The sequence below is a fragment of the Natrix helvetica genome, assembly GCF_964273705.1.
Source record: "Natrix helvetica genome assembly, chromosome: 4".
In the NCBI taxonomy this organism is placed as follows: domain Eukaryota; kingdom Metazoa; phylum Chordata; class Lepidosauria; order Squamata; family Natricidae; genus Natrix; species Natrix helvetica.
In genome coordinates, this window is record NC_138550.1 from 40,174,869 (window position 1) to 40,186,961 (window position 12,093).

At 42.2% G+C, this 12,093-nt stretch overlaps 1 protein-coding gene across 1 annotated transcript in view; it reads right to left on the minus strand.

The window, feature by feature from the left end:
- Positions 1-8,242, minus strand: part of MPZL1 (myelin protein zero like 1) — a 35,555-nt gene extending 27,313 nt beyond the window's left edge. Inside the window, exon 1 of the mRNA XM_081951680.1 lies at positions 8,046-8,242. Coding sequence (XP_081807806.1) covers positions 8,046-8,217 — 172 coding nt within the window. The 5' untranslated portion in view covers positions 8,218-8,242. The remainder of the gene's footprint in view (positions 1-8,045) is intronic.
- Positions 8,243-12,093: the final 3,851 nt, after the last annotated feature.

Sequence of the window (12,093 nt, forward strand, 5' to 3'; positions counted from 1 at the left end):
ATATAGCTAAGTGTTCTATACATAAGTGTGCAAGCATTTAATGAAGTTAATGTACTACACTATATAGGTGCATTATTCTATTCCCTGCCTACTTCTTAATTTAGAATTAATAAAGGGCTTACAGATATTGGTGGTTTATTTTCTCACTGTGTAATAAGTTAACAACTGGTTTTTATCTGGCTGTTAAAACATTGAACTTCTATCATTTTTTACCACTTTTCATTGTTGTTAATTTTGAAAATGTAAACAACTGTACATAATTAGAAAAAATACACTCAAAGACAGAGAAGGAAGATGCTGTATTTAACTTTGCACCATGTAGTGGTTCTGTTGATTTAGGAAAATATATAATTTGACTGGCGGCACTTAATCTTTTGCATGAACTGTAAACATGTCTTTCAATCTAGAATTGGCATAATAATTAAAATATCATGGGATATTCAGTTACGGGTACTCCTTAACTACTCGTCCAATGACTGTTTGAAGATGCAATGCTGCTGAACGAATGTTACTTAACCCCAGGCCTCAAAGTTCTGGCTATAGCAGCATCCCTGCTTAATGATAGGGACTGCCAGGATTGCATTTATGACTATATCACTTAGCAACAAAAATGCCAATCTCAATTATCATTGTTAAGCAAGAGTTACCTGTAAATAATAACAAGCACTGGAAAGAATCTTAAAATGTAATTTGGCCCAGCCACCTGCTTATCCATTATTATTCCATCCTCAACAGATGGCCATCCAGCTTCTGTTTAAACACCTGCAGCAGAAAAGCCTCCACTATCTCCCAAGTAATTCCATACCATCGCTGAAGAATCATTATGGTTAGGATTTTTTTAAATATTCAACCAAAATATATTTCCTTGTTATTTAACCCTACTATTTCTCTTCCGGTCTTCTTCCTGACAGCTTGGCAGATATCTGAGGACAGGCATCATGCAACACATAGACTTCTGCAAGCTAATCATAGCTAATACCCTCTACCCATTCCTTATAGCGTGTCCTTCCAGATCTCTTAGCATGTTAATTGCTTTCTTCTGGCCAAACTCTATGTTGTTGATGTCGTTTCTAAAATCTGGAGCCTATTATTGGACACAATGTTCTATGTTCAATTTGATCAATACAGAACAGAAAGAAAAGAATTACTTATCTTGCTCTTGGCTACTTTATTATTTCTAAGACTACATTTGCTATGAGATGTTAGGCATACACAGCAGATGCACCACTCTGGTAGCTCAAGTTCAGCTTATGATGCACAAAGTTACCTAGATCCATAATACTAAAATCCTTTGAGTATTATGTTTTGATTAAATCTGGAATGACAACATTCCAAAATCTACAAAAACAAATTTCCACATTTTGAATATAGGTGGAACATTTGTTCTTGTCCAATTAGCTGACCCATCAACTGTCTTTCAGAATAGGTATACCACCACCAGGTTTTTTCCAAAACCTCTAGGTATTCAAATTGGATATCTTGTGACTGGAGAGTCCTTGGTTTGCAGCACTGATGATATTACCTAGTCAAGTAATAGAATGTCTCATGCAAACAATCAAGCTCAGAGAACATCAAGGACTCCACAGTTAAGCCCTGAGCTACATATATTCTATTTTTTGACTACATTTCTATCAAACTCAGTTTCATCCTTTCTTTTTAATCTACTTTCACAGCTGGCTGGTAGAAAGTGTTGAACATGTCTAATGCCATTATACAGTGGCAATTTCCAAAATTTGCCATGTAAAAATGAATTCTAATTAGCACGATGTGTGGTTCTAGTCAATTATGATTCAAATAGACCTGATCATATTACAGTTTTCTTTCTACAATCCAAAGAATCTTGGTTTTTTTGGTACCTCTAAAAAAAATGTCACTTCTTCATCAGTTTAAAAACTGTTTAAAAAAAACATTGGAGACCTAAGAGGATATATACTAAGAGCTAGGTTTAAATCTCAAAATTAAATCTTTAAATATTGTCAGAACAGAAATATCAGTATTAAATACTGGCGTTCTTTAAATCAGCAATCTGAAACAAATACAATGGTATTTTTCTTTCAAAAACTGTAGCCATCTAGTGACATACTTGGAGATAGAGGTGGGTGGGAAAAACCATTCAATGAATGCATACCAGTACTAGAAAATCAAACAGGGAAATACATATGGACATTTCAATTAGACATTTGGCGTTCTTTGGGAAGAATTTTGTCACATTTTGTCAAACTAGGAGACTATATGAATTATAGTTTCTATAAAAGACCTGAATATAGTTTCAAATTTTAGATTTGGATTTTGAAAAGGAGCCACCTGAAATACTTTGGGGTTTGTTGCTGTTTTACAAAAATACTGTTTCTAAAATATTGAAGAAAGCCTAGTAACAAAGTTAGAAACTGTTAATCCTTCTCCAGAAACATGTTGCAACATCCAACAATGTTTTCTAATGATAAATCTATAGAATCAAAACACCACACACACAACTAGAGAAAGCAATTGTTTCAGTATCCAGTCAACTTCCTCTGAAAAACAATGTAACGAAATGTTTCAATGCAACATTAAGGTTTCTGAAATTAGAGGGGGGGGGGAGAGAAACAATACCAATGTTTACTCTGAAAAACTCCACCCAGGCACTGTGAAGCTTAAGAAAACAACAATTTCAGAATCATAATTACAGGATCTCAATATCCTAAAACATGTGCTTTATTGACATATGTTCTCAGAGAGCATTTTAGTTTGAAAAAAATGTCATTAAATTTTCCTAACCAGGGGACACCAATGATTAAACCAAAACAAACAACATGCTAACATTCCAGATTAGTACACAAATTAGGCTTTAACCTTTGTGTGAACATCTCTATATGTTGACATTTGTGTCCCAATTTTTAAGAATTTGAAGTTTAAATTCCCAGAAAACGTTAGCTTGAAACATCTTCTTAAAACTACTATATTCAGGATGAGTTGGAACAACTCAGTTGGCCAGAATAGATAAGAAAATTACAGCACAATACCATTGAGCACTTAACTGGGAGAGCTGGCTGATATTATTCTTTTCAGATGATGAAATCATAGTTTATGATTAACTCTGAAGCAGTACCATGAATATCCCTCTTTTAACACTGCTGATGTTTCCTGACTTTCATAGAATAATTCATAATGTTCACAGCTAATAGATATTACAGCATTGTGCTTTAGTTCAAGGCGGTTTCAGATTTTGATCAAACACGCAGGGAAATCAACTTAAAATAATATTCCTGATGAAAGTAATCATCAAAATCTGCTTATAAGAGGTTGGGACACAGAATCACCACTGGTTATTCTAGGCCACCTGACAATATTTACCGATTTTAATAATGCCAGAACATAGTAAAGAGCAACACTTGATCTCATCATTTTTTGGATTTCACATTGCCAAAGCTTTTTGAAAGAGTCACAGCATAAAATGCACAAAGTGCATACCACACTAATCAAATTGGGATAATGAAAGTGTTTTCTAAATTATATACCAAGATTTTGTAAAACAGGGTTTTGACAATAATTATTCAACAACTGTTACTCCAGAGTTGGAGTTTAGTCAACAAAAAAGTAAATATTACAGGCAATCTATTTTGATTATCGTACTATATTGAATTAATCTAGAGATTAATACTAGCCTGACTCAAGCCAAATAAATAGTTTGAACTAAAACTTCCTTACCATTAGCCATCTTTAAGATGCATTAAGTTGCTTAGTTTCTGGTTTCAATAAAAGGATGTTTCTTTTCTGGATTTGCTTCTAGTAAGAAGGAACCCACAGTATAATAATCGGTATTGACAGGCTTGCAAGGGTTAATCAAAATTTGAGTTCAAAGCATCTAGATGGTCACATGCTACTTGACAGTACAATGAACTATTGCAATGAGAATTGAAAGAAATTGAAAATATGTTAACTTACTATATTTTGTTTGCTAAAGAATACTCCATACGCCTTTGATCTACTATTGAAAAACTGTAACGTATGCTTGGAATTTAAAACAGTCCGATTGAACATTGAAAATGATAACATTGTGAAAGTCATAGAATAATTTTAAACAGTTTGGCCTAAGCAGATAGCCATATAACTTGCACAATGTATTTTTGATCTGTATGGGTATAAGCAAAGAGTCACCAAAGATAACGCATATTAAGTGTGAGCATGAACAGCCCCTCCCCAAATAGTGGAATATCTCACTTATCTGGGAAAAGGATAACTAACACTGTGTTTTATCAGTGTGATTATCTCTATATCCATTCAACAATTGTTCATCTGTCGTATTTTAATCAGAAGTAAGCATCAGTTCTGTAAGCATCCAGTACCTCACCAACTCAAAAACTTGAGTAGAATTTGTTGACTTTGTAATGTAATGCTACCAATTTAGCCAGTCACTACTTGGATTAATAACTCTGTCATAAGTTGCTACTATGGGATTCTCCAAATGGTATGGATAATAACTTCTAGTTCTTCCTTGCTGGCCAAAATGACAGTGGTTTATATCTGAATACTTGAAAGATAATAGGTTGCCTATCCCTGAAGCAAGCTGTTTGTAGGCAACCATCTGGAGCATTATTTCATTTTCCTATTAATATCAGCCCAGTTCAACTTGCAGAACCAATCTGAAAGGAACAATTTTTGCTTCTAGTCAAATTATCCTACTTAGACGTAGACAGAACAAACATGAACACACTTCTTAATTGTTGCTTCATGGATAATTTTTTCTTGTCTCAACATGTGTAACAGCAACAGCTAGATTTATATTTTTGAGAAACCGTTAATGTAAGACAAAAAGCAAGTCTAGATTTAAAAATGCAGCCAATTTCTTATTCTTCCAGAACTGTGCGTAAACAATCATGCTAAGGTCTTTCCCCCATTACATTGAGGTTTTTAAAATAATGCTTTGTGGAGGCGCAAATTTGATTACTAACTAATGCTTTTATTTTCAGTTATCTCTTTAAAATATTGGTTTCATGGAAGAAAATAAGATGTTTATTCAATAAGTGCAATATGAGAAGAAATATTTTGATGAAATTCAGAAAGAAAGGGGGGGGAAACCTTTCCATTTTGGAATAAGTTATATCCAAAGCATAATCTCCAATGCTAAAGTGAAATATTGTTTGCCTTTGGCTTACACTGATGTATAGATGGTTCCAACTACATATCACAGTTTTGGATAACTGTGCTAAACAAAAATGAAAAAGGCACATTTTAGCTTAGGGTTACAATGGAACCAGATCTAAGTCAGTTTCTATTTAAGGGATGAGGTCTTTAAGTAGATTTCTGAATCGAGCCCTAAGCCCATCAGTTCAACATTCAACTCAGGTTTTAAATAATGAATTCAGTTTTAAAATACTCTAGATTTTCTGTGCCAGTAAAAAAGAAATAGACAAATTTATAAACAAAATGCTAAGCAGAAAGGGGAAGAAGAAAATAAATATAGTACTTTGTATTCTAAAACAGGGGTCCCCAATCCCAAGACTCCTGGCATGGCATGCCCAAAACAGGCCATGCAAACATGCGAAGTCCCATCTGCAGGGTGCAGGCAGCACACTAAACCATTCTCTCTCCGGTCCGTGGAAAAATTTCTCTCCATCAAACCAGTGGTTGGGGGCCACTGTTCTAAACTAAACTCTCTGGGAGACACAAGTCTGCCATATACAAAAAAAAAAAAAAGGGGGGGGGGAGAATCATCCCTCTTTACATTTACCTCTGGGACACAAGGTTGCAATAAACCATGACAAAACTTGCATTTGTTTTAACTACTGCTAATCTCATTAGAGTTGCCATTAGTTTTTTTTTCTTTCTTTGATGATCTAATTGTGGGAAAATCTCACTTCTGATAAATATACAGCACAAATTTATAAGTCTTACAACACCTTTTGTAACTACTGTAATATAAAGTATGGAACTTGAAAATGAAACAATATTTTCAACTGATATAATCTTTCCAATGACTTTTTAAAAATGCAAGTATGGTATCATCAGAATAAAATATTAATAAGTTTCAAACGAACACAATACTAAGAATCACACTGGTTGAATTTTAGTATTAGCTTGACTTATATCCACATCACACATGAAAAATAACTAGCACTCGTATTGAATGATAATGAATGATAAATGCTACACAATTTTACTACTGTTCTGTTTGGTGTGTAACATATAGAATACATCAAATATGAAATGCTGATTTAATGTAAAAATTTCATGGTAATAAAACTCAGAAGTAGGGAATAATGCGACCTTCATACTGCTAATATTGCTGCAGGCTACAGAATTATTGTCGATCTTGGCACCAGACTGGGAAAGGATGAGGTAATATATAAATTAATTTGTAGAAATATAGCCCTTTGCCACAATTAAGAGATAGTTTGGATTTATAAAATCATTTTAATGTTGTTAGTTGTTCTTTTGCATGTTATTACTTTTACATATATTACCTACATTGATTATGAGAGAGAAATGGGAGCATCAAGATAGAATATTTCCAATTACACTGTAGCCTGAGCACAGATTAGCAAACTAGTGGCTTCAAGGATATCATATCATTTGGATAAGCCTATTTTCAGCTAAGCAACATCCTCTTTCTGGTAACATATGAATCATGTTTACCATTTGTTTTCAGTGGAAAAACAGCTGCAAATGTTATAGGAACCAATTCCTAAAACTGATGTTCGGGTCTAACATAATGTGTATGAGCTGAGTCTGCTCACAACTTGGGTCTTATCAGGACATCATCAAAGCTTCAGTTAGTTAGCACCTCTGAGACATATGAATCCAAATAGCACTAGGGATAAAACTGAGGAGTTGTCTTCTTGCTCCCAAGAAGACAAACTGCACAGTTTCTTGGTAAACAATCAATCAATTGATTGATATATTAATTTATTTAGTAAATAAAATAAGGAACTTGAAATTCTAAAACCGTTTAAAGCATACAATTATACTTATGCCCATTTGGTGTGATTTATTTTCATTGTGTACTTGTTCGGTCAAATAACAGTCCTGGAAAACCAACCACCACATCCCTACTATAAGCGCTAGAATCAGTACCTCCTGCCGCTTACGTGTAGTGTATTCGTTCAAGAACGTAGCGACTCTTTTCCACCTTTCCACACCCTACTTTCCTCAATCAGAACATCCCGTTATTTGTACAATTGAGATGTTGACAACAAGAATCGAGGGTAGGCAGGGCATTCCAAACGGGGCAACGGTGTGTGTGTGTGTGTGTGTGTGTGTGTGTGTGAGAGAGAGAGAGAGAGAGAGAGAGAGAGAGAGAGAGAGAGAGAGAGAGAGAGAGAGAGAGAGAGAGAGAGAGAGAGAGAGAGAGAGAGAGAGAGAGAGAGAGAGAGAGAGAGAGAGAGAGAGAGAGAGAGAGAGAGAGAGAGAGAGAGAGAGAGAGAGAGAGAGAGAGAGAGAGAGAGAGAGAGAGAGAGAGAGAGAGAGAGAGAGAGAGAGAGAGAGAGAGAGAGAGAGAGAAGAGAGAGAGAGAGAGAGAGAGAGAGAGAGAGAGAGAGAGAGAGAGAGAGAGAGAGAGAGAGAGAGAACACCTGCGTCTCTGTAGTAGGGTCAGTTCTAGATTGTTTTGCAAAGCGATTAAAATGTCCAGGCACCATCATCCTTCCTGACACGTACATTTATCTGTCTCTCCCCCACCTCCCCGCCATACACACCATTTTCATGTACAAGGAAGCAAACGAGGTACCCTGTCAATATATTATTGGAAGGGTGGGTTGCTTACAGCTCCTATCCAGCCCTCACGTCCATCCCACAAAAGCAGCACTGCCCTCCGCTCCTTCGCCTTTTGCCCAGCGGTCAGCCTGGCTCTCTTCTTTCCCCCCGCATGCACCCCAGGCGCAAACTAACGCCGGGGGGAGAGCTGGTCTTCCTCCTCCACCTCCGGCCCACGCCAGGTCTGGCTAAGAGGGCGGCGGGTCTCCCGAGGAGGAAGTAGCCTCTCCTTCCTCTTGCTCTCTCTCTGTTTCCCCCCACCTCCGTTTCCCCCCCAGCTGCACAGCGCCCAATGCGACAAGCCTCGGACTCACGCAGGGACGAAAGAGCCGCAAGCAGGAGCAGTGCGGGGAAGGAGGCTGGGGACGGCGCGCCCTGCCGCGAGACGCCGCTGCCCGGAGACGCCGCTAAAGCCGCCGCTGCCAACGCCGCTGCCATTTTCCTGCTTCCATCTCCTTTTCCTCCCATTGTTCCACCCCCGCCCATGGTTGGAGAGGGGTGGAAGAGGTGAGGGGGAGTGCCGCGCGCCTATTGAGCTGCGCCCTTGTCAATCACGCACACCTCCTGAATCCCACGTCTCCTTTTCACGAGGCCCTGCCTTTCGCTTCTCCTGGTGGAAAGTGGTTGGGACTGCCAGCTGCCACTCTCGCATGGGGGGAGTTGTTAGAAAAGCACGGCCTCGCCTTCGTTGGGGGGCTGACACGTGATAAGGAGCTACTTCGGCGTTTTTTGTAGCATTCTCTAATATTGCAGCAGGATTCGCTTTCTCCCCGTTCAACCCAACCCCCCTGGTCTGGCAATGGCCCAAGTGGAAGTAGCATAGTAGGGATTTCGTGGCTCTTTCTCCGACAGCTATTTCCTTCTTTGGCATCCCAGTTATAAATCATGTGTCTGTCCAAAGGTTGAAAGTATGTGTTCTGTTCAAGCCTAATTATCACCTCATTCTGAGATAATTCCTCATATAAAAATGAACAGGAGCCATTTTTTCACGTTAATTTCAAAGCATTCTTAACCAAGTTTCCTTGTTTGATGTCAGATGCAGCCAAGTGAAGAATTGGCTGTTTTCTCCCATTAAAAGGTAAGGAAAGTGTTTGTAAAAAAAAAAGTATGTTTAAATATTTCCATTATGACAGGTATTAGAAATGAAGTGTTACAGTTTTGGGTACATTGTTGATTTAAGTCAGGTTCTCAAGCAAAGATGCTACTTTGAAGCACTTATTCTTTTTAATATAGACATTTGGGTAGAATCATATAATTGTAATAGTCTAGTCTCCAATACAACCCACCAGGAAAGGAAAAGGTACCACTCCAGGGAGTAATTTGAGCCACTTCCAATCAGGTGGGTTTCAATTTTTTTCACTATTTGGTGGGCATGGCTAGATGGGCATGTGACTGAGTGGGCGTGGCCAACTTGACATCACTCATGCACACTCAGTCACATGACTCCCCACCACCAACCCATGCCCACCGAAGCAGTGGCAAAAAGATTTGAGGGGGACGCGCACCAGGCTGGGGTTCTTTGCTGCCTTTTTGGGGGGGGATCCCTAGAGCACCTTTATTTTGTTCCATGGCTCCCTCACAGGCAGCTTCTCTTTAATAATAATAATAATAATAATTTTATTTGATTAGCCGCAACCCTCTCCCCAAGGACTCGGGGCGGCGTACAATCAAACAGATAAAAAATACACATAAGACAAACATATATACAAAAAAAAACAGAGACATATACATATGTGCATGGAGGAGGATGGACTTAAGTGAAAGACAGTTAAAAATACAATTTAAAATCCCCTAATAGAATTACCAAATTAAAAAACCCATCAGGAGCGTTACTAAGTTATGGTCGAGCCAGGCCAGCTATTTGGAAAAGGTGGGTCTTGAGCTTGACACGGAAGGAGCGGAGGTCAGTAGTAGTCCTAATATCCGGGGGGAGGTCATTCCACAGGGCTGGGCCCGCCACAGAGAAGGCTCTGCTCCTAGGCGCCGCCCCATGGCACTGTCTGGTAGACGGCACCTGGAGAAGTCCCTCTCTGTGCGAGCGGATGGGTCGTAGGGATGTATGGGGCAGAATACGATCCCGCAGGTAACTAGGTCCTGAGCCATGGAGCGCTTTAAAGATCGTAATCAAAACCTTGAAACGCACTCGATAGACCACAGGAAGCCAGTGCAGCTCGCGCAGGAGAGGTGTCACATGGGAGTACTTGGTACTCCCCATAATCACCCGCGCGGCCGCATTCTGGACCAACTGCAGTCTCCGAGTGCATTTCAAGGGGAGCCCCATGTAGAGAGCGTTACAGTAGTCCAGGCGAGACGTCACCAGCGCATGGGTGACTGTGCGTAAGGCGTCCCGGTCCAATAGGGGGCGCAATTGGCGCACCAGGCGAACCTGGTGGAACGCCCCCCTGGCCACGGCTGTCACATGTTCATCCATGGACAGCCTGGCATCCAGGAGGACGCCCAAATTGCGCGCCCGCTCCACGGGGGCAAGTTGAATGCCCCCAATGGCCAGAGATGGAATTATCTGGTTGAACCGGGGGGCCGGAACCCACAGCCACTCCGTCTTGGAAGGGTTGAGCCTGAGTCGGTTGTCATCCATCCAGACCCGTACGGCTTCCACACACCGGGACATCACTTCGATGGCCTCGTTGGGGTGGTTCGGGGTGGAAATGTACAGCTGAGTATCATCAGCGTACAGATGATATCCCACCCCGAAACCACGGATGATCTCACCCAGCGGCTTCATGTATGTGTTGAACAGGAGCGGCGAGAGGACCGACCCCTGTGGCACCCCACAAGTAAGGGGGCTTAGGGTCGACCTCTGCCCCCCTGCCAACACACGTTGCGTCCGGCCGGAGAGGTAGGAGCCGAACCACCGCAAAACGGTGCCCCGGACCCCCAACCCCTCAGGTCGGTGCAACAGGATACCATGGTCGATGGTATCAAAAGCCGCCGAGAGGTCTAATAGGACCAGGATAGAGGAGCAACCCCTATCTCTGGCCCTCCAGAGATCGTCTACCAACGCGACCAAGGCCGTCTCAGTGCTGTGCCCAGGGCGAAAGCCGGACTGGCGCGGGTCTAGATAATCATTCTCCTCCAGATGTCGTGGGAACTGAGAAGCCACCACACTCTCTGCAACCTTCGCCAAAAAGGGAAGGTTGGAGACAGGACGATAATTGGCCAGCTCCGTAGGGTCCAGGGAAGGCTTCTTGAGCAAGGGTCTCACCACCGCCTCTTTCAAGGCGGCCGGGAGAGACCCCTCACCCAACGAAGCGTTCACTAGGCCCAGGAGCCAGTCGCGTGTAACCTCCCAGGAAGCCAGTACAAGCCAGGAGGGACACGGGTCTAGCAAACATGTGGTAGGTCGCAGTCGTCCACGCAATCTGTCCAAATCCTCGATGGCAACCAAGTCAAACTCCTCCCAAAAAGGTTTCTCAAGACTCGCCACTGGCGTCTCGACTGGGCCACTGAAGGGGACCCAATCCTTCCGGATTTGAGCGACTTTATCCAGCAGATATTTCCCAAACTCCTCTGCTCTACCCTGTAGAGGGGCCTCCCGCGGCCTCAAACAGAAGGGAGCGGGACACCCGAAACAGGGCGGCAGGGCGGTTCTCTGCGGATGCAATGAGAGCGGCACAATATCGACGTTTGGCCGTTCTCAATGCCACTAGGTACGTCCTTAAATGGGCTCGTACCTGTGCTCGGTCCAATTCGGATCGGGAGGATCTCCAACGACTCTCTAGGCATCTCTTGCGGCGCTTCATCACCCTTAGCTCCTCGGTGAACCAAGGAGCCAGGGTGGATCGTTGCCGCCGGAGAGGCCGCAAAGGCGCCACCCGGTTCAAGGCCCCGGTAGTCGCATTATTCCACGTGGCCACCAGGTCCTCTACCCGAGGGCGGGTCGGCTGCAGGAGGTGGCCCAAGCTCCGTCTGGAACCTGTCTGGTTCCATCAAGCGCCTGGGGCGGAACCATCTAGTGTTTTCCGGTTCCGCCTCCCCGCAGCGAGGGGTAGCACCAGGGAAGTCAAGTCGGAGGAGTGAGTGATCTGACCATGATAGAGGAGTGATGGTTAAATTCACTCCTCCCAGATCACTCAACCACTGGCGAGAGACAAAAACGAGGTCCAAGGTGTGACCTCCCTCGTGTGTCGGGCCCTGGATCATTTGAGTCAGGTCCATGGCTGTCATGGAAGCCATGAACTCCCGAACCCCCTCTGATGCTTCTCCCACTGACGGCAGGTTAAAATCCCCCATTACTAAAAGTTTGGGGGTCTCAACCGCCACCGATGAGATTAGCTCGAGGAGCTCAGGCAGGGTCGCTGATGTATGGCGGGGAGCCAGGTATACTATCAGCAGGCCCAACTG